The sequence below is a fragment of the Molothrus aeneus genome, chromosome 4 (genome assembly GCF_037042795.1).
Source record: "Molothrus aeneus isolate 106 chromosome 4, BPBGC_Maene_1.0, whole genome shotgun sequence".
NCBI classification, from domain to species: domain Eukaryota; kingdom Metazoa; phylum Chordata; class Aves; order Passeriformes; family Icteridae; genus Molothrus; species Molothrus aeneus.
This window is the reverse complement of record NC_089649.1, coordinates 13,130,536-13,153,949: the sequence shown is the minus strand read 5'-3', so window position 1 is coordinate 13,153,949 and position 23,414 is coordinate 13,130,536. Positions and strand designations below refer to the sequence as shown.

The following is a 23,414-nucleotide window of genomic DNA, read 5'->3' as shown; positions in this document are numbered from 1 at the left end:
AGATCCAACACACCTTCCCGCACACAGGCACTGCTGCATCTTGCTGCCCTCAGTCAAAGTAAGGGCAGGGACAGATGCTCAGCTCTGCCTCACAGCAGGGACCTGTTTTGACAGTGCTGGCACAGCTACCAGGTAGCTCCAGTGACACTGGGCTGTCAATAGGTCAGCACTGACAGCAGTAATCATAGAGACACTGGAGGGTAATTACAGCTCCTAACATCTCACTCAGAGTACAATATCTTTTACAATCACTTCCTGCTCACAATTCAACCCCTTGGGAGGTCAGAGCAGTAAGTATTTGTCCATCACAAGCTGGAAGTGGAACAATAATGCAGCCTTAATATGAAAAGCTTTCTGCAGCTTTCACCCTGTGCTTGCTCCCATCCAACTGGAATTGCAAAGATCTGGAAAGCAGCATAGTGTCAGTGCTCTCAGGAAGGAAAATATAGCAGCGATCAGGGGCCAGCCTTGCCCCTGATCACATCAGTGAACTGCTCAGGGTGACATAGGGGCAGTTGTGCTGTTTGTGCAGGTCAGGTGTGTGTCTGTCTCCTGAGTCACAGCACCCTGATTTCTTGTTGGAGGGGAAAAAAACATCAGAAGGAAACGACTGGTGGAAATGATTGTATGATTGTAGGCACTGCAGGAGTGCAAACGGGTGCAGGAGTGCTCCCAGAGGGAGCAGAGAAGTCAGGACAGGGCTGGCAGCTCGAGGGATGAAGATGTCTGTATGGAGAGCCAGACCCTCTTGGAGAGTGGTCAGGAGTCCTCTGATTCCTGTACTGTCATTATGGCTCCCTTGGGCTAAATTTATTGCTGCTCGGTGTAGCTGGACAGGAAGCACTACCACAGTCCCCTGGGAGCCTGGAAAAACTGACACCATCAGTGCAGCTCTGAGCAAGAGATCATCAGCAATTTGGCTCATGCCTCCAAGGACATTTGAATCCTCAAAATCCTAATAACTTTAAAAAAATAATATAAGGAACCAAAAAAAAAAACCAAAACACCACCACCTGAAACCCCTCACTACCAAAACCCAAGCAATGCCAAACAACTCACAAAGCCAGAGAAGTCTCAACTAATACAGCCTCAGAAAATAAAAGCATAGCACATCACACATCTGGTGACTTTCATTTGGTTCACAATCTAACTTTCTATTAACTATTATTATGTGAGTGTTGTACCCACATCTTCCACAATATTCCATATTGCACAAAGGTCTACACAACAAAAATCCCATAGAAGCTACTCTATACAGGAATCTACATGCTTATGATAAACTTCTTTTCAGCAAGAAACAAGTATTAAATACAAGGAGATGTTTCTTGGTTTTCCGTGGTTCCTAAAGAGGTCATTAAATACTGGGGGGAGGGGCAGGCCAAGCTTAAGCAGTATAAGTGTGTTCTGAATATCAGAGCAACAAAGAAAAATCTGGAATTGCTTACTGGATGTTGTTTTCCTGAAAACAGTATGTGGGATTGTTGGTGACAAACCTGTATAAGCATTCAGCCAGCAGCCAAAATGCTGGTGTGCACTTCCCAGGGAAGCTGTGCACAGCTGACTCCAGCATCTTAAAATACAGCACAGGAACATCACTATGGCAACTGACCACCTCTGATCCTGAGGCAGGGATCTGCGTTTCTGCTCCATTTTCACAGGGACTGCAGTAGGAATTGAAGCTGATTGCTTTTAAGACCTACATTTATGAGATCTTCAACTTATTCCCTCAGTAGTCAATTCATCCAATTTAGATACCAGTCATAAAGGCTGGATCCAGCCTTCACTCTTCCATGATGACTTTAACACTCTTCATTTTTTGATTTATCGATAAATAAAACTTCCTAACCATTCTCCCTGCCCCCCCAGGTTGTTCTTTGTAATTTCATACCAATCACCTTAAATGAGCAGCTGTAAATGACAGATGAATTCTTACACAACTCATTCACACTGTTAAACCTCCAGTAGAATTCAATGGTGTACCTCAAAGCAGCTGCATATGTGTGATTGCACATGACAATCAATGCCTTTTGACTCAGTCTGGTTCCTCTTCACTATTTCTGCTGGAATACTCTCTCATTACTGGTGGTTTTTTTCTGAATGCTGAATGCACAAAAGATTATTGCACAGGAGATTAGAAGCAGGAATCTTAAAAAAAAAGCTTATAAGAAATGAATACAGGGTAAGCATTGACTTTCGTGCACAGAATTTGATTTTGCATAACCAGTCACAAACAAAAAGATGTGAAAATATGTTTGATATGCAAGCAGGGAAGACTGATGCAAACAAGTGAGAGCAAGGTGCTGTCTGGGGAAGCATGGTTGAGAACATGTGCTGCCTCTTACCTGCCTGCATGGTCCCACAGCAGGAGCAGGAACACAAAGCTCCCCTCCAACTTTTTTTAGTAACTTCAGGGCTTCAGTTATTGACAATACCTTTCCTGAGGGTTTCTAGTATTTCTGACTCCTGACATATCTGCAAATTCCAGCACTGTCTGCTCCAGTCACGTACGTAACTGTGCTGTGGGGGCAGCCCTGCTCTGTCCAGATGTAATTACATGGTACACTTTGTGGCTTTCTACGAGGAAGTAGCATCACCACCTCTGTCTTCCACCAGGCTCCTCTCCAGAACCAACCCAAATGGGAATGCAAAGCCATGAAAGGACTTCCTTTGTCTGCCCAACCACATAGGATTGCTGGAAGTGTCACCCCAGCTTATGTGCCAGGGCATCCTTTTACCTTCAGCAGGGTCTTGGCACTCCATATTGAAGAAATCAGGCCAGAATCACAAAAGCTGATCGATCTCACCCATAATCCTCTCAGCACTGTGGGCTTAAGCACTTCATTACCCAGCTCATGTTCAAATCTTGTCCATGCCCACAGCCATCATCTCTTCATATGACTAATGTGCTCCAGCAGGTAAGCTCAAATCTTTCCATTCCCTCCAACTGAAAAATAAATGGAATAAAGGGAGGTTTCAGTTTGATTCACTTCCCCTTTTTTTTTTCCTTTCAATGAAACCAAAACCCAAAACAAAGCCAGTGTGAGCTAGCTGAGCATTAGTGCACTCAAAGAGGCATCATCAAACCCCACTCAGGTTGTGATATTTTCCAGAAAAGCCATTTCCCATTAACAAACCCAGCCCTCGTTGTGCTGTACCAGGACAGCCCCACTGCCAGCAAGGGGCTAATAGTCTTGATTCCATCACAGTGGTGCAGCCCAGGGAAATGCTCCATGATGGAGCTGTGGGATGCAGCACAGAGGGGCTGACCTGTGGGAGCAAGAGCTGGGCATGGGCTAGGCACCGCAGACCCCAGAGTGATGCACAGCTCACCAGAACTTGGGCTGAAACCTCTGCCTTTAGGGGATAACAAAGAAACTAGAAAATATGTAGTAGTATGGAGAATTTTAAATGTAGAAACATTCCAAACTATTATCCTTTCTTTCCTTTTCTGTAATGATTAGATCCTGAAGGGGTTGCCATGGAGATCTTGCTCTACACAATGTGGGGTGCTGCTGACAGGCTGTTCTTTAATGGCTGTGGACCTCAGGAGATGAATTTCTGGGGCAAAGCAGGCAACAGCCAGGGATCTCTACAAGGTGATACTTCCACACAAGTGCTTGGCTTGCTCCCAGTTTGGGTCCTGCTTCCTTCTGAGCACAGGGAGACAGGCACTCATGCCCACACAGGGAGAAGGTACAGCATACTTTTCCTTCCCACTACCTCATCCCATGACAAAACTATAATTTGATTTCTCTCTCCTCAGCTATTTTTGGATTTTTCAGCACTGAAATTAGCATAACTCATACAGACAGGAAGTTGTTGCTACAGCACTAGAGAAGGGTGCTTGGAAATGAAAACCAGTCTTTGATCACCCATCTCATTGCCCCTTTGCTCCCCTCTCCCCAGTACAAATCCAGTGCCCTGAGTGACCCCAAACAGGCATTAGAACTGCCGTGAAAGCCACCAGCCACTCCACCACGGATATTTATCTCCCCTCAGTGTCCTGTTCCCTTCATGTTTAGTAAATTTTGTTTTGATATAAACACCTCTTCAAATACCTTTCCCATCAGAAAACTGAAACGTGCTGGTTGTGGATTGCCTTCTAAAACTACTCTCATCAAGTCATTCACAAGTGGTATTTTTAAACCCCTGGCTGGCTGAACAACAGACATTACAGACATTACACCCACTCACCCACAGCCCCGTTTTTGTCTTTCGAGAGGCTGAGACATCACACACGCAGATGGCAGGTTTGATAGTAGCCTGACCTTAGTGCTGGCATGAATAACACACTCTCCTCAGTACTTATTTCTATTTGAGGAACAGGCAGTTGCATGGAGTTGAGGATGCATGAAGCAAGGTGAAAAACCTGAGGGAAGAGGGGGGCAATCACCCAGAAACTGGGGACACAATGCCATGGGGAGGATACCAAAACTCTCCTGTGCCCTGAAAGCCCCAAAAGCAGCTTTCTGATTCAGGGAAATGCCTAGCTGCCCATAGCCAAGCCAAAATGCCCCAAGAGCTGCTGTCCCCAAGCTCCCAGGAGTGAGGGAAGCTCTCTGAAATGCTGACTTGGAAGTAGGGTAAGAAAGGCCAAGGAGCAGGAAAGGCTCATTTAGCTGTACAAAATCACACTTGGGTTTTTCTGATTCCTGAGGAAGACAGGCCCAGCATTAGAGCTGAAACAAGTCACACACTGATAATGAGTATCAGCAGAACCAGGACCATGACAGGAGAGGGTGACACTCCATGCTAAGACCATGCTGTTCCTGAAATAACAAGGAACAGATTAATTGCAGTCTTTCACAATCCTTGTCTTCTTATGGACCAAGGCTTTCTGCTTGTCATAGAATCACTCAGGCTGGAAAAGACCTCAGCAATCATCAAGTCCAACCCATGACCAAGTACCACCATGCCAACCAGACCATGGCATCAAGTGCCACACCCAATTTTTCCATAAACAGCTCCAGTGGTGGTGACTCCACCATGTCCCTGGGCAGCCCACTCCAATGTCCAATCACCCTTTATTGTGAATAAATTCTTCCTAATTTACAACCTAAACCTCCCCTGGCACAGCTGGAGGCAGTCTTCTGGTCCTGTCACTGGTTGCTGGGGAGAAGAGACTGACCCCCACCTGGCTATACCCTCCTTTCAGGCAGTTCAAGAGACTGATAAGGTTTCCCTTGAGCCTCCTTTTTTCCAGGCTAAACACCCCCAGCTACCTCAGCCATTCCTCAACAGACTTGTGCTCCAGACCCTTCACCAGCTTCATTGCCTTTCTGTCATCACCAAAAATCACAGCACTCACTAAATAAACAACCTTGACAAACTCCTTTGTGTGTATTGACACACTTTTTACATCAGATTCCCCGTCACAGTGGACTTGGCTTTTTCCTCCACTTGTATTTGCTTCGTGGTTCTCCCAAACAGCTGCAGAATTGCTTCACAGGGCAGTCAGGTTGGAAATCCAATTAAATGGCACCCGTGCATAATATAACACTTGTTTTTCCCCTATCCTAAGATTTAAACCCATCTACACAGGCAGTTTTAAGGAAAGTGCTCAGCAGAACACCAGAAACAAGGAAGATGAGCCACAATGAGCAGTCCTAGCTGTGTTACACTTCCCTGAAAGCCTCCAGCCATGCTGTGCATCTGAAATGATTAAGTGAAATAACAACCTGCTCATGAGACACACGTGGAGATTGCACAACCTCCACAATGTGTTTTCAGCAGTATTGCTCTTAAAATCCTCACATTGAACTTAATCTCTCTGGCTCATTATTAAAGCAAACGCACACTACAACTATAAAAATAAAGCACATCTCTACAGCCCCAAAGAACAGAAGGGTATAGATAAGATCTTTCCAGGTTTAAGCCCTGTCTACCTCTTGCTGGCTTAAGGACTCTTCCTGCTCATTTTCGTTCCTCTTTTTAAGAATTTGGTCAAAAAAATGGTTTGAACAATTTAGACCATTAGCTGAGTCTGTCTGGCTGAAGGGCAAAAATAGACATCTTTCTGTCTGAGCTTTAAAATAGCTCCTCCCCAATGGGACTCACATGTTCCCCGGCTGGGCAAGATGTTTATTTCTCTCCCTCCTTTTTAAACATATAATTTCAACCTATGCAGGCACTGTGGTCAAGCATGACACAGTCCAGAGCAGCAGCTCTCAGGAGAGAGGGATGAGAGTCTCTAACACCCTGACTGCATCACAGACAAAGCCTGATATAGCAGCAGCACAGGGGCAGCCGTGCTGGAGCCTGGGCCCTGTTTGGAGTTGCTTTCCGCACACCAGGAAGCATGACTCATTCCATACATCCAGGGAATAGGAGCTCTGCCTGGCACTTCTTGTCTTCCCAAGCATCATGAAAATCACAGACAGAATTGCATCCCATACAGCATTTAACACAGGTAGAATAAGAAATAAAAAGCCACAACAGGGTTTTGACTAACTGAGATTGCTGAAGGGTTGGAAAACTCAGTGCAATAAAGTAAAGAAATTGTAATGTGAAAGTAGGCAGAACTACTGCTGTATGGAATAAAACACTGGTGGTGATGGAGGGCTCCTGGATTAGAGCAAAAGATAAATTGCAACCACATCATCTGTATTCAAGAGAACCTGATTTTAGATGCAGAACTGACCAAGTAGCAGGCCACAAAAAGAACAAATAGGAAGACCTTTAACTTCACATCTCTGTGATTTTTTAAAAGTTTTTAATGATAAGCCACACCTTGTGAGATTTTTCACTGTAAAGCTCTTGGGAGATAACTAAGTTTCAATATACTCTAAGTTTCAATAATATAATTATTATTATGCTCCAGAGATGCTTGCTAATCTTGAAAGGACTCCAGGCACTGCCTTTGGAGTCAAAAAAGATGGTAGAGAAGGGCAGCCTTTAGAGTAAAAAAAACTGTGCCAAAAATTCATTTCCCAGAATATAAAAAACTTAATTCCAAATTCAGCACAAGAAGCCTCCAGAAGGAAGTCAAGCTTTCTTTCTTCTGAGGAAAGAGAAAAGGAGTAATATACTAATATTACTTAGTCCAGGGGTTATAACTTATATTTGTCTATGTACACATCTATATATTATATTTACCATAATTATCAGTGATTTATTTTTGGTAGATAAGTTAATTTAGAAAGAAATGCATGCAAAAATACTTGGGCAAACTTCCTGGGCAGAATCACCATTATAAGATATCTAAAGAGCCACAATTGATATTCTCCTGCCTCCCCAAAAATAAGGCATAGAAGGCCCCCACCTCCAGTATTCCTTTGGTGTGGCACAACTGAACAGAACTGGTCAGAGGCATCAACTCCCTCCTACCCTCAGCACTGTCCCCAATCAATTTTTCTGCCTTTCTCAAGAAAACTAAACTCCCCATGAAATGCCTCTATGGTCCACATGAACCCTATCAATTATTTCCAGTAGGAAAGGACAAGCAGTACTTGCCAACATTTCCAATGGGATTTGCTACAGGCTGTGATCTTTTGAGAATCTAAATAATTCCTATGGTTATTTAAATGAAGGCCATTTCATCAGTTCATGAAAGGCTTCAGATGCACCTTTTGTTAAGGAAGTTACACCAAGATTTCCCTAAATTTCCTGATCACTTATTTAATGGCTAAGAGGCAACCAGGGATGTGCTTAGAGCCCTCTCAACACCACCTGGCAGACTGTGATCTTCGCCACCTGGAACTCCACAGTACACACACATCAGCACTGACTGCAATCACACTCAACTGTTTCATGTCTGACTGTTGTATTTTGGTTCATTTTGTTGTTTTTTCCTCTGTAGTAAAAAGAGAAAACACATAGACACACAGCTAGGTATTATATCGTTGGTATACTGTGCCAGTATATGTGGACAGTTTCTTTATCTACACTAAAACACTTGAGTTCCACCTTGCTTACACCTTTTCATTTTGGGGTAAAGCATATTTGATGGAACAGCCAAACTTTATTTGTAAATCAGAACGAGCACTGATGTTAAAATTTACTTTTCATTTTAAAAACCTGGAAGTTGAAGCCTGGTACGTGGTCTGGAAGCCAATGGCTCAACACCACTCTCTTGTGGGCAGAAATATGAACCCTCTGGCAGGACTGAGCATGCATAGTGCAGACAGCTCCAATAAAAACAAATGCCTCTTGAGCCTAATCCACAGTCAGTTTGACCCACAGATCATTGCTGCCAGAGACAGGCACATTAATAAATATAACACAAAATCCTCTGAGGTTTTGGTCTTCTTCCCTTGTTTAAAGTGTCTGTCTAGCAGCTGCCACAGTGAGACAGATAAATCAAATTTTTTCACCTCCCTGTACTCCTCTGTTTTCTTTCTTCTATGTTTAATCTTTATTGTTTGCTATATATCCTCCCTTTCACTTAGCTCAGCAACTGCTTGCCTCTCCTCTTCCTCCCATACTTCACCTCAATAGCACAGCATCTCTTTCTGGTTAGAGAATTACTAATCCACCACTGAAAAGGTTTCCAAAAAGCACACTGCCTGACACAGTGGGACTGGCTGAGGACTGGAGCACTAGGACTGATGGCTCCAAGACAAGCCCAGACCTCTCAGTGACATCAGAAAACAACCAGAGATGTTCTCAACTGAAGTATTTTGTCATCAAAAGCAAAGATTGAAAATTTTGCTTAATGAAGTATGTTGTAAATATGTAACAGCTCTGATAAGCAATAATTTCTCAATATCCTCAAAACCAAAATGTTTCCTCCCCATTGTCCTGCAAGTCCCAAGAAAGCTGTTTAAATGCAGAATCAGGCAAAGCCTACAAATCACATACAGTTTTCCAATAATAACCTTCAAACTCCTACAAATTTCCACTTCAAGTTTCTGCACAGTTCTTCAGAGTCCAGCACTTTTTTTCTGTGAATTAAGAACTTCAAAGCAAGGTTAATAGCCATTATCAGAAAATCTTATGACAAAAAGAGTTAATATATTTAGTTACCATAAAATTAGCATTGCTGTACTTGTCCTAATTTCTGGGTTGCCACCTGAACAGTTTTCTTTTATCGGCTGAGAGTCCATCCACATCTCAAACATTGAAAAATCACAGCAAAGCCACTTATCTTTGATAACCCCGTAAAGCTAATCTGATGGTACAGCACAAAGAGTTTTGAATAGATAAAACCAATCATCTTTTCAGCATGCACAACAAAAGAAAAAACAAACAGGAAGTTCTGAAATAATGCCCACTCCTTTCAGGCACCGACTGGCTGACAGACAAGCAGAATTTCAACTCCAATAGGCATGGATTAGTTTCCAGGCAGAGAAGCAGAGATAAAAGGGAAAAGGATTTAAAGAATTTCTCATGGACTTTTGTCAAAGGGTTTTTTTTCTGCTTGGTCTACAGAGTGAGGGCTCAGCTCTGATTTCAGGCTCTTTTGGTTTTTTAAAATTTTTTTTTATTAACGATAAACTTCACAGTTGGCCACATAAAACATAGTAAATCTTTGTACATTTCTCACTGTATTTTTTCTAATCAACACCCATTGTCTATTGCCATTTTGGGTGAACAGAAGAGAAGCCAGTAAAACTGTAACTTTAAAAAAACCAATTAAAATATTATCTGAAGGGACTGAATTTTCAGCATTTGCATTACAGTTCTTACCATTCGCACACTTCATTTCATTTTGCTTCAACTTCTCTTGCAATCATGTCAACACAATATGTAAAGTGTGCTCCCTAGGAAGAGAGGATATTGGCAGAATGTGGAATTTGAGACTGGATTGCTGCCTTTATCACTGAAAGTGCTTTTGCTCTTACATTGGTGCATGCCCTCCACTATTTCTGGACAACTTCCCAGAAAGCATAGCAGTTCAGGTGAAGCATTTTATAGAATAATGAGATGACCAAAGAAAAAAACAAAAAAAACCCCAAACTTATTAATGCTTGCAGAACCAGACTCCTCACCAGCTTGCTCTGCATTGTCACTACGGCAGACAGGCAGCACAGCCATAGCAACAGCTTCCAAGCAGCAAACTCCTCAGAGTTATGCAAGAGCCTCCAACCAATACTGGGTTTTACACACCTAATTTAGAATTTCTACCTTTTTGCAGGCTCACACGCACCATGTGCAGCATACTGAAACAACACTGGGCAGTTCAGCAGGGATTGGCATCCCCTGTGTTCCACTTTTCCAGCCAACAGTGTGGCTGCCCCAGCAGATCCCTTGGTTCAGCGCTTCTGGGAGCAGCTGATGCAGCAGAAACTCTTGCACCCACTCCCTTTGGCTCCCCTCCCTGCAAATCACTAAATATGTCCTTCCCACACAGCCGTTGAGCTCCACTGGCCCAGAGCCCGTGAGCACTAAATTGTCTTTCTGATTCAACTAATCCACCAGAATTCCACCAGCCCACTGCCCCCCACCTCATCCCATGGAAGCCTAGGATTCCTTGTTCAACCAAGACCCAAAGAGTACCATCCTCCTTCACTGACTATTTGCAGCACAAGGCACATGCTGAGAAGGTCTGTTCCAGACACCAAAACACATCTCAGGAAAAGCAGCAACATTTTGCAAGGCTCAAGGATTTCTGGTACATCAGTGGCAGGCCAAGAAGGAGCACCTCTTCTACTGCTATGGTACTGTTTCTTCTTTATTCCTAATTAAAACTTTAGAATGCTTTATATCTAACCCTCTGCAATTTTTTTCCACTGACTACAAAATAGCTGAAGCTTTCATAGAGTGTCATCTGTTTTAAGGATAACACATTTCAGATGTTTATGTCTACAACAGAAAATTACCTTTGTAAGAGAAAATAATGTGTAGTTTCTGTGTTTAGGAATACAACCCTTATCTTACCACTGGAATAATTATTTTGCCAGTGATCCTGCAAAACAATAAAGCATTATGGCCAACAAGAACCAAGACAAGCACACACCTCCTTTGGAACAGTACAGTGGTCCAGCTGAAAGCCACGGTGCAACCTAATTTCCCAACACTTCAACAGTCTCTTGAAATATCAGTTTAGGAACCTTAGTCCAATAGACAAGGCCAAAAAAACAGATTCACCTTCTTTTCTCATATTGGAAAAGAAAGAGAGAGAAATGCTGGCTGGTGTTGGAGGAACCTTTCAAAAACGTGTTGGTAGACCTAGTGAAAACATGTACCAAACAGGGAGCCCTTGAAAGAAATGTAGGATCTGGGAGGAGACCAAACCCACCAACTATTATCAAAATAATTCTGCATAATAAGTAAGTCTCATTTTGATCCTCCTCAAATTAAATCAAAGCAGCTCATTGTGACTTGATCTGGTCTTAAATTACAGAAAGCTCTGGTTAAAAAACAAAACAAAACAAAAAAAAAAACCAAGAAAAGAAAAACCAAAAAAAAAAAAACCAAAAAAAAAAAACAACCCAAAAAACCAAAACTGTAAAAACTAAAGATCTAACAAAAATCTACACAAGTATAAAATAAAATGAAATGGTAGAAAGGAATCATAAGAGATTAAACAATTACAGTAAGTTTATGTGAATGGTTTGTTAAAAATTGTTTTAACTTGTCCTGAAATACTTTTGGTTTGGTTTTGATCTTACTGCAGTCAGCCATCAAGGACTTATGTCCGATGGCTTTTGCAGCTGTAAAACTGGCAGTACCAGAGCAATCAATTCTCATTATCAGCTATTTACTGGTACAGAATGAGTGAAATAGTTTTAATGCTTTAATTTTTTTTCCTTTTTGTGATCTCTTCTTTTACTTAGATCAGAAATCTGCCTCAAAATCTGCCTTTGAGTTTTATGTGTGTGCACACATGAACCAGCTTCTACATGTATAATGTGCTCATGCTCTCACAAGGGTCTTCTGAAACAGATCTGGAAACAGGAATGTGCTATATCAGTTGTAATTTAAAAGTATCACACTTATGCTTTTATTAAAAATTCATGTAATTGACTAGCATTTCAAGTGACTGCTGACTCTATTAGAATGGCAGCCTGTAGCCTCCATGCCATGCAAACCCAGTACCCCTTGTTAGCATTGCTTGCTCAATAACCCAAGATGAAGTATTGTGAAATTACTCATTTCTTGGTCAAAAACCCCATTGTACACAAGAAATTTTCCTATTCACCTTTTGGCTAGGTCTTGCTACATATTCTCCTGCAGAGTATAATGATTTCATTTTCCCAGAGAGATGTCTCCCTGCTTATATTTTTAAAAAAAGTTTCTTGTGTAATCGTTCCTTTCTGACAGTTCTATTAAACTTACGTGTTACAAAAGCTTGCTTTTAAAAATTCTCTTTTTGAGGACATATTTGGAAATTAAAGCAAGAATGAAGTGTCTTCCCACTTAGTGTAAAAAAATATCATCTCACAATCCATCATAGGACACTCCAATCAGTGTGGTCAGGCTTCCCTAATAATTTAATACTTATTCAAGACCAAATACTTAATTCAAGTCTTATACTTCCTATGGGCTGCTGCGGGCTTGCTGCTAAAAAGAAAATACAAAAGCCCTGTCCAGTCACCTTAACTCAGATTTATTCCTACTAGTTTTTGATTATTTGAGCAAAGGTAGTAGAGGCAACTTTTACAGATAGAGACAAGCCAAATTATAAAATTGCAATTATAAATAAAACACAACATGGAGAACTTTTCATTTATAACTCTCAAACTAGTTTATCAAAACAAATATGACAAATGAGAGTTTTAAAAAAGGAAGCTCAGTTAAGTGACATGCCCAGGTCTGTGTTGCTCACCAGCAACAGAAAGAAATGGAAATCAAGCCTACCTGACATTCAAATCCTTCTTTCCTCAGTCACTTGCAAGGCTTTCAAAAAGCACAGTATGCAGTTTTTAGGGCTTTACATGAAATTGGATTATTGCCCTGCATTTCTGATAAGTTGCCTGCATAATCTTCAGTCTAACCACACTTGCCTTGATCTGAAGTGACTGCCCATATCCAGCCCAGTGAGGCATTTTGCATGTGCTCATTATTGGCTTTTGTTGTACTCTGCCTTTCCCTCTGAAAACATCTTAGACAACTAACTGTGAATGCCAAAGAGATAATAGATAATTAGTCAGGAGGTAATTTGGAGACTAACTGCAAGGAAAAATGGACTGCATACAAGATATGCCCCACTAATGAGTATTTTGATCTTCATTAAGGAAAGATAATGACATTAAACAATTTAACAGAGGGACATTAAACAATTTAACAGAGGGATCTTCCAAAAGTGTACACTTTGGGTGACAATTTCCAAGAAAAGCAGGACTGCATCCGAAGCAGGACTGTGCCCCTTCTTCAAGCAGCCTGGGCAGCACTTCTGAGCTTGGAGACCTGCTGAGCAGAATTTCACCACTTAATTCTTCCTACCAGACACAGAGGGGAGCAGCCAAGAGACACCTCAGCTGTAGAGGTGCCACAATCAGGCACTGCCTCACTTTATTGCCTTCAATAAAAAGAGGCATTTTTCATGAAGTGGTATCTCATAGGGGTGGATAAATACTTACAACTATTTGTAAGTATTTAAATACTTAACCTATGTCCATTCACAGCTCTGCCCTTCAGTAACACCCACCTGGTGTTTGTGAACACAGCCTATAGCTTAATCACTGTCAAAGAACTGAGACTAAAGTGTCCTCTAGTTAAGCTGGTCTCACATCTGAGTTTACAGGACACTCCATAACAATTTTGTGGGTCTCTAGCCTTAACAATTTACAGGAACCACTACATTGCTTCCATCAGACATTTCTAGGTCATTATACCCAAACCCTAACTTGTTTTGTTTTCATGTTTCTTGCAGAAAGGAAACCTCTAAGCTCTACCCCTGTACCATTAACTATTGTCCTCTACAAGATCTGGAAAACATGAAGGCTGTAGCCCTCTTCATTTGTCTTGTAGGACCAGTTTTTGCTATTTCAGTAAGTCCTCACCATGCTATTATTATCAGGCACTTAATTTCCTATTCTGAGAATATTCTATGCTTATGGATGTGCAGATATTCATATATTTGTCTTTTTTAGACCCATCCTGTAAACCACAATCTTAGAACTCACAGACAGAAAACTCCAGAAAAGGTACTCTTCTTGTTCTTTAAACAATAGGAAGTAACTTACATTATTAATCTTAAATATAAAAACACATTACCACCTACATACTGCTTGGCAAATTGATTTATGTTAAAAAACTTTAGGCCCTCTCACCTCAAGAATTAGTGCCAAGTATCTCATGCCTTGTATATTAACAATTGCAAACAGAATAAAATCTAAAGCTCAAAATGGAAGTTTCACTTATTGAGAAAATTACCTTAAATGAATCCCCACATATCATCATTACCCACATTTGCACAAGTAATAAGCTCCAGCAATAAAATTGTTGTTATCACAGCTCCAGTATAGGAGGAGGATGAAATCCTCAATTTATCACACCAGGGGATCATGTGCAGTCTCAAATATGTAAGAATTTTAGCCACCAAATGTTTCATTATTCATGGTGCAGAGCATTAGACACAGCTTATCCTGGCAGAGTAATCTGTGGCTGACTGGCCAGATGCCCTGATGGCAATGAGACAGAGGATTGCACCAGCCCTCCCGATGCCACATATGTGTGCTAATGATGAAGCCCATAGTTTTGCATTAATGGCTGACCCAAATAAAAATTCCTGTTTATTGCACTGAGCCTTTGTGACTCAGACACAATGGATCTTATCTCCAAGCCACTGGGGGTTTCAGAGCTACTAAACTCATATCATGCTCTGTAGTAAGAGATTCAAAATCCCAACTCTTATGCTAACCATTTTAAATTTTTTAAATTATAAACTATATCCCACTCTATACAGCTTTCCAGATACATTTCATGTCAATCTGGATCATGCTCTGCACTATGAAAACAAAAAATTAATTTTTCCTAATGAAGTATCCAGCAGAGGAAATGGTATAAAGATTAGTTTGCAGCCTACAGCTGTCTACCAGAAATAACACACATAAGACACTTGCATCAAAACAAAACCTCACAATAGCCAATGAATCATCAGTTCCAAGTGTGTGCATCATCTATCAAAAGCCAGCTCTCCCCCACAGTATCTAATCACAGATAGTGACTAAAATTTGCCCAAGTTCCTTCACGAGCACTTGAGTTCTAAGAGCTGATTTTACCCAGGGGACAAAGGTATAACAGAAAGCAGCATCTGGAAGCTGTATCCAGGCACATCTCTGCAGAATTGGTGCAGGACAAGGCTTCCTGTCAAGACACGAGCCAAATCTTTCTCAAACTGCTACTTCAAGCACAGGTAGCCACAACAGAAAATCTTAAAGATTGTTTGGCCTAGTGTTTTCTGAACCTGTAGAACTTTGGAAAAACTCCACAGTGAATTTCTGTTGCATTCTGTTAGACTCTGTTAGATTCTGTTAGACAATCTTCCCCTGAAAAAGTTAGAGTTGGAATTGATACAGTGAATATAGTTCCCAGTACTATTTCCACATCAGCAAGGACACCAGGCAAAAGACAAGATTGTAAAACATTAAGATACCACTTTGACATTAGGAAATAGGATATAGCTGATCTACAAGAATCAAATTAATATTTTCAATCCTACCTTTAAAAATAAAATAAATATAAGTGTTTGTGAGTAGAGTGCTTGTTTCCAAGCAGTCAAACTAAAGGAAAAAAGCTATTCCAGCAACTTGGGTAGACCAAGTGAGAAGGACCATTCTTCCCAAATTAAACCCCCCAAAAGCTTTAAGAAATATCAGCATCAGGTGCTATATTGTTGTAAGCAATAAGCAACACTGAACATCCATAGGTGTTGTTCAGAAACACACACAGCAGCAGAAAAGTAATTGCTTCAGCAAGACCTGACAGTCATTTCAGTACCTGCTTTCTCCTCAAGCATTTGAACCATTTCCACTGAAGGTATCACTTTTGCTATTGTCTTGACAGATTAAGAAAAAAAAAGGCACTCAAACATCTATTGATCTTATAATTGTCACCACACACAATAGTTCCTGGTGACCTCAGCCAGGAAGTAATGATATATTGGACTCAAAGCAGATTTATATATGGCTTATAAAATCAATGCAGGGCACTTCTCAGGAATTACTACCATGACACCTTGTGAAAGGTACTCTTTCTTCACTTGCTCCTCTTTCCCAGGTCCCTTATTTTTCCCTTATCTGTGCAGGAAGTTATGTTTCACATCCCCCTTCTCTGAGCTAAGTGATAATTACTGCAGCCTACAAGTGCCTATGGTTATGACTAAAATACTAATTAAGCATTCTGAGATTTCACAAGACACCCATATGCATCTCTCTCTGAAACAGAGTTGCATAGACCTCTCCAGAAACTCCATCAATAAAAGAAGGGACAGATAAACAGATTTTCTGAGAAAGAGAAGGCACATCAGCTGTGAATGTCATGCCCTAGGCTAGTTTCAGAGGAGCACATACAAAGAAAACAAATAAAGCCAGTGCCATGCTTTGCAATACAAGACAAAAATAACACTGCATCAGCTTCAAATAAATCCTAAGATTTATTAATCTGCTATTTTAAATTTTTTTAAGAGTGAAAATATTCATCCAGAAGCTTCAAAGGAAGAGAACACAGGGTATGTAGACGAGGGTGATTTGCTGCCCACTCCCAGAAACTTAAAACCAAGCTCTGAAGACAGGGATGGGCCCCAGACCATGAGGAAACAAGAAAGAACTGGGAGCAAGCATCAAGTGAAAAACAGCCTGAAAAGCATTGATTTCCTTGCACTGCACAATAAACTAGGTTTGGCTTCTGATAACCAGGACAGTGACTCTGGGAGCAGCGGCAGAGAACAGTCCAGCTCTGAGCACGACCAGCTCAGGAAACATGAGAAACATGGGAACACGGCAAACCGACACCTTCCAGGTCACACAGACCACCCAGTGGGTGCTTTCAGCCTTCATCATGAGAGTAACATGTGGAAATATAACAAAAATGCTGTTAGCCTGTCTGAAAAAACCAGTGAAAGCAATGATGAGGAAAGCATGGAAGAAGAGGATGAGAAATGGGGTGAAGAAACTGATTACAGAGACACAAAGCACAAAGACCATCAGACACGTCAAGGTGACCAATACAAAAGACAGCAACATGAGAACAGCATGCAATTAGATGAACTCCTGAGAGATTCCAGAAAACTAACCTGGAAAACCAAGAGACACAGCAAGAAATTTGACCTAGAGGAAGAAGAGAGGGAAAACAGGAAGAAGTCCTATAAAGAAGAAATCCCCCTCTCTCAAAAAACCCATAATGAATATCAGGATGGCAAACAGCAAAGTCAAGAGAGAAAATACCATATTCAAGTGAACTATCAGAGTGATCCTGACACAGTGGTGAAAATACAAGGTAGGGAAGACAGTAATGATGATGACAGTCATGACAGTGGTGACATTGGTAGTGAGGAATATCTCAGCAATACCTGGAAAGAAACAGCCTATGAGGAAGAGGAGAGAATCCAGAGTAATGACCAGGAGAGCACCAGTACCGAGCCTGCAGGGGAAGGAACCACTGAAGATGACACTGCAGTTCACAGAGAGACTGAGGATTACCAAATTGTCAAGATTAAAGACCTTGCTCACTCTGAACAAGATTATTATGATCATGAGCCACCCAATTCTGACAACAAGCAGCAACTGAAAATGAGTAGCTCCATTCAGAATATGAATTCAATGGACAGTGAAGATAAGGTAAATTATCATTAAAATAAAACTTGAGTACTACAAAAAGGGAGAGAGGGACGAGTACTAAATTTAAATTCCTGATGATTGAAATTACTTTTTGGAGAAAAACAGGTGACTTCTTAATATGCAGAAGTCTCATCTCCCCTTATACTCACTGTTCCTCTGGTTCATGCTGTGTCACTGCACCCAGAGCGCTTAGGTGAATTGGACTAGAAAGGAAGTGAACACCATTCACATAAGAGCTCCAGACCCAGTGGGGTGTGTAATGAAACACACAAATAAACACAGATACACAGATGAAAAACCTGAAACCCAGTCTCCAGCTTACTAGGCCAGTCTGTTCACTCATCTCTCACAAAGATTTTAAATGCTACTACACAAAAATGAATGGCTTGGAAAGGCAGGAGTAGAGTCAATAGAATAGTTATAAGAAACTCAGGCCTTACTGAGCTCCCATTTCTCTCTCTCTCTCTCCCTCTCTCTCTCTCTCCACCTCCTACTCTATTTTTTCCCCCACATAACAAGAGCATGGTAATACTACCAGAGGCTTCATGCTCTTCTCACAGATTTTGCATAGAAAAACAGAGCAAACTGGCAAACTGTGCCTCAGTCAGCTCTGTATTCAGACCTGAAAAAAAATTAGGCCAAGTATTTTTTATCTTCTCAAGATTTACCACAACTTTCTGCTTATCCCTCTGTGACTGTGCAGGTCAAGACTACAGACAGTTCCCATGGTGAGATGGAAAGTGCCAGCAGCAGGAATGAGGAGGCTCTCCTTGGTAAGCCCCAAGCAAAGCTGTCTTGTAACTCCCAACTCTCTGCCGCTGGGGAACCTGCTGGTCTGTATTTCTTCTCTTTTCTGTATTTTGCAGCACAGGATTTCACATGACTGAACTGTGCTTGTGCCTAATCCTGTGTTCCCAGAGAGTCCCTTCCACACTCCCTTGGATTTAGTAATTTGTTAGTGAAAAACATTTGCAGGCAGTGCACAAATTTTTGTGTCAGTTATACAGAAATGGGGCTTACCTTGCACTGAGAGCTTTCAGTTTCAGAACAGTAGCTTGAATTCAAGTAGGAGTGGGACAAAGGCCAGTGCTTGATTCAGCAAAGACAGATCGGGTATGTTTCACCAAAGGAAGCTGGTAGTCCGAAAGTGAATGTCTGAATGTCAGCCCCTACAGAACAAACAGCTTTTTCTAAAAAAAAATAAAATTATTTCCCCATCCAATTCAAATCTGGGACTGCTAGAAGTCTCACAAAAAATTCTCATTTAAAGTTTGGTTTGTTTTTTTCAATACAAGATCCAGCTTCATAACAAACTTAAAAATGCAAACTTAAAAATGAATTTGAACTTCTTGATGAATACTGGACTGTTTTGCTTTTGCTCTCAGTAGTATCTGACAAACACTTGGCTTTATCCCATCATCTTTAATAGTCCCTCTTTCCTGCTAGGACTGCCAGACACATGTCGGAACTTCCACTGCAAAAGAGGCAAAGTCTGTCATGCAGACAAACAAGGGAAACCCCACTGCATTTGCCAAGATCCTGCTTCTTGCCCTCCCACCAAAGACTATGAGCATGTGAGTATTTCACCCAGTGCACAGGACTGGGAAAAGCCACCTAAAGTGTTCACAAGATAACATATTCCCCTGCTATTATTTAGCATGGTTCTACCCTAAAAAGCATGCAAGTGAGTTTGAGTGATTCCAGTAATCGAAAAATTAAGTATAAAGCACACAAACTCATTGAGTGTGGTTTGAGAGCAGTACGAACCCATGTAACTACAGAGTAACTGACTTGCTTCACTCAGTCTCAGGGATTCTACCTTTTCCCTCTCACTAAAAATTCTATGTATCCATTTGGTATTTTAGAGGACATGCTTAGTACACATCCAGTGAAATAATCCCACAGCATCTCATAGGCTATATTATAACCATAGAATTAAACTGAAGTGTTGCATAACTGGGCATACAAGTACAGACAACTAGTCCTCATGAGGGCATACAACAACTACTAATTCCAATACTTCTGATCACATGTACTCCCTGTGGTATTCACCACATGTTATTGATGCTTTCATTACTGTAATGCCTCTGAGTGACAAGGATTTTTGTCAACACAATGGTGGGGTGGTGGTTTTCCTTCCTCTAGGTTTGTGGTACGGATAACAAGACTTATGATGGCACATGTCAACTCTTTGGCACCAAATGTCAACTGGAAGGGACAAAAATAGGACGCCAGCTGCATCTAGACTATATGGGCTCCTGCAAATGTAAGCTTCTTTTCCTTTGAAGAATTCAGCTCAGTATAGAGAGCCAATAGCTTTAACACATCTGCCAGCCCTAAATTGCCCTTCTTCCTGTAATCTGCCACTTGTGCATCAATTATTTGCTAATTAAGGCCTTCAATGTTTAAAAATTATCTGAAACCTAGACATCTCTCCTGTGCTTACACCAATTTTTTGTTGACCTTATCTTCCCCCTGCACTGCCTTATATGTTCCTATTGCTATAGCCTTTGAAGATTTTTGTAAATCCTTGACCAGAAAAACAGTGTTTAAAGAGAGGTAATAAATGAAAATTTATTAACTCTCAAACCCCCATGAAAAACAAAAAATTAAAAAAATCAATCAAACTTAGATGCAAAATGCAGAAGTCAGAATCTAAAAGCCAGAACTTCGACTGCTGCATATGGTAGGAGGAAAGTGCATTCCCAGCCAGAATATTCCTTTGCCATCAAAAACTCTACTTTCATGCAACTGACTGATTAGAGCTTTACTGCACAATTATGCTCAAAAGCTGCATGGATATATAAGGGTTGTGGCTTGCACAACTGGTTAAGCACATGCACTAAAAAAATTGTAGATTTATAATTGAACACATTAGGTACATTCAAAATTTTATATATTAACAGCTCCATCAATTCTAATTTTTACTGGAAGTAGATCTCAAATCTCAGAAATGCTTGAATGGAGACTTAACAGATGACTTCTTAACAAAAGCTTTTCTCTTTGGCACAGACATCCCCCCCTGTACTGATCATGAAGTGGATCAGTTTCCCCTCCGGATGCGAGACTGGCTTAAGAACATCCTTATCCAATTTTATGAGCGTGATCTGAACACTTCTGGGATTCTAACTGAAAAGCAAAGGAATAAGGTCAGCAATCCTTTTCAAATAAGACCATGCAGTTATAGGGACTAGCCCAGAACATCTCATACAAAATGGCATGAATTAGACAACTTCTAAGATGGTTTATTTCCCCCCAAAACATGCGTTGCTTGCCTCAGGACAGAAGATGGGATAAAACTGGTTTAATTTCCTAACAAGATGAGGCCCCCCTTAGCTGAGTCTGACAATTAAACCACAAGAATTTCACTTCCTTTCTAGTTACTGCCAAAGGTGACAGAGACAGCAGCAAAAATGTCGTGGACTACTAAGGCAAGCTTTTCATGCTGCATATGGTCACCAACACTAAAACACATTTCCCTAAGGGTATTTTATTATCAAGTTTCACTTCTCCAAAACACCTTCTTGCCAGATAGTTCTCATCAAGACAGATCTTCAACCTGAAACAAAAAATAACAATTTCTGTGTTGAGCTCAGGTAAAAAAGATCTATCAGAATGACAAGCGCCTTGTGGCTGGTGACCACCCAGTTGAGCTGCTCCTGCATGACTTTGAGAAAAATTACCACATGTATGTGTATCCTGTGCACTGGCAGTTTCACCAGCTTGATCAGCATCCTGTTGACAGGTAAAAAAATATATGTGGTTCAGTTCTGATTTGCTGATTAAACTCAAGCTAGTTTACTTTTCTACACACCTCAAGGGATTCTCTACATACAGAACCAGTCCCTTAGCTGTTAGAAGCTATTATCACCCCCTCTCTAACACAGAACTTTTTCTCTCATTGTTTTCCTGATCATATCCTAGGTCAGAATCTGCTATCCTCTTGCCTTGCACAATCAAGTATTACACTGTAAGCTCTACAGTGTCTTAATACCTACTAATGCTCTCAGCCAGGAAGAAGTCCTGTTATACTGAAGCTAAGAGAAACAGGCTAAGTACAAAGGACAGAGCCCTGGCAGCAAAAATCCACTAGTGAGGTATCCATAATTTTCAACTAACATCACAGAGGTCTCTCAGTTTAAGGAGCAAATATAGTCACAGTTCAGAGGAAGCTCCCACCTTCTGAGAACATAACTAAGATTTCAAGGTTTTGGTCATATCAACCAGTGGTGGAATCTGTATTTCCAAGTTCAGACCTTCAATATCTCAGGACAATCAGAGTTACTGTTTTAGAACATAGTTAAGCAATTTGCAAGCTTGATATCCTGAGGATTAACAGCAAAATTCCACAAGCGATGAGTTGTGAGCAAATTGCTCTTTTCAGTACCTGTAATTACTACAAAAATAATACTTGTTGTAGGAAAAAAGATGCTGGCAAACAAATATTCAGCAAAAGCATTTTAGCTCATCAGATATTAGACATCTTTATCATGACCTGGGACATATTCACTACAGAAGCACTGCAACAAAATACACTGGGGCATCTCTGATAAGCCATCATTGCTGTCTTGTACCATCTTAGATCAGCTTTGATAATTCTGCTGATTTATTAAGGAAATGCAGCTCTCCATACCTGCCCTTTCTTTCAGATTATTAACACACTCGGAGCTTGCACCCTTGAGAGCCTCCCTTGTTCCCATGGAACACTGCATAACCCGTTTCTTCCAAGAGTGCGATGGAGACCAGGACAAACTCATTGCTTTGAAGGAATGGTGCCACTGCTTTGGGATTAAGGAAGGTAAACCTAAAAGAATAGGCAAATGTATCTGACAGAATGTTCCTGCCAAGAACAGGAAGTAAGAGTAAGACCTCAAAGTAAGGCAAAGAAATTGTAAGCAGAAGCCCATGGCTACAGTGCCGAGAGGAAAACAGAACACTAATAACAAGACTGCAAAAGGTCAAGAAAGTTAACAACATAGCACAGGTTAATCCGAGAAGAGTTATGGGACAGAAGGCATTTGGCCAAACAAGCAGATGGAAGAAATGTGTTTAAAATCCTACTAGCAAGTCCCTAATTTAAGTGGAGGCTGATTCTGGCCAGAAGTCAGACACGTGGAACCTTTGCTCTTCTCAGAATTTTTCCAGCTCTTCTGATGACATTTCAACAGCCATGAAAGACAAAAGCTGCAAGGAGTTATCTCAGTACATGTATACTTCTGCCAGCGATTGCTCATTCATAGCATCAGTCACTTTATTAATAGTGATACAGCACAAGTGTCTCTTCGGCATAAAATGTTAATAATGTTTTCGTCTTCTTTGTTGCAGAGGACATAAATGAAAATCTCCTTTTCTGAGCCCAGCTGAACAGACTCCCACTACTGCACTAAAATCGATGAATCCTGCTTACTTTTGTAATTAACAGCTTAACAGCCTTCAAGAAAATGGTGGAATGAGGTTCACTGAATTCTTATCAAACAACCCAAGTGCAGAAAATTTATATATTCATTAACAGCAGAAAAATTTAACTACTTCATAGCTAAAAAACCAGTGTTGCCCACCACATGTATCCATGATCTTTCTGAACCAATAAATACTACTAACCTAATGATTAAGCTGTTCACAAAACTCTCCAGTAGAATTATAGAATGTAGATGTTATCACCCACTGAAATGGGATCTGTTTCCTTTATTTACTGTATTGTCAGCTTAACACGCTGCATAGAAGTCTCAAATAAAATAGAAGTCTGTTAGA

General features: G+C 40.9%; 2 protein-coding genes across 2 annotated transcripts in view; one reads left to right on the top strand and one right to left on the bottom strand.

The window, feature by feature from the left end:
* The window catches only part of DMP1 (dentin matrix acidic phosphoprotein 1), a 26,583-nt gene extending 7,374 nt beyond the window's left edge, over nt 1–19,209 (bottom strand). Inside the window, exons 1-3 of the mRNA XM_066547941.1 lie at nt 18,684–19,209; nt 17,396–17,466; nt 2,736–2,944 (exon numbers count right to left, since the gene is read on the bottom strand). Coding sequence (XP_066404038.1) covers nt 2,736–2,760 — 25 coding nt within the window. The 5' untranslated portion in view covers nt 2,761–2,944; nt 17,396–17,466; nt 18,684–19,209. The remainder of the gene's footprint in view (nt 1–2,735; nt 2,945–17,395; nt 17,467–18,683) is intronic.
* Nucleotides 10,563–23,414, top strand: LOC136555353 (SPARC-like protein 1). The gene is made up of 11 exons (XM_066547940.1): nt 10,563–10,598; nt 13,757–13,874; nt 13,977–14,030; nt 16,512–17,663; nt 18,367–18,436; nt 19,110–19,237; nt 19,809–19,929; nt 20,676–20,812; nt 21,260–21,408; nt 22,313–22,461; nt 22,989–23,414. Exons 2-11 carry the CDS (start codon nt 13,821–13,823, stop codon nt 23,015–23,017), a joined length of 2,043 nt encoding a protein of 680 aa, XP_066404037.1. The 5' UTR covers nt 10,563–10,598; nt 13,757–13,820; the 3' UTR covers nt 23,018–23,414.

Coding starts and splice junctions, on each gene's coding strand:
- LOC136555353 (XM_066547940.1), top strand. CDS start 13,821: ATGAAGGCTGTAGCCCTCTTCATTTGTCTTGTAGGACCAGTTTTTGCT. Junction 17,664..18,366: donor CAATGGACAGTGAAGATAAG/GTAAATTATCAT, acceptor GTGACTGTGCAG/GTCAAGACTACAGACAGTTC. Junction 21,409..22,312: donor GATCAGCATCCTGTTGACAG/GTAAAAAAATAT, acceptor CCTTTCTTTCAG/ATTATTAACACACTCGGAGC.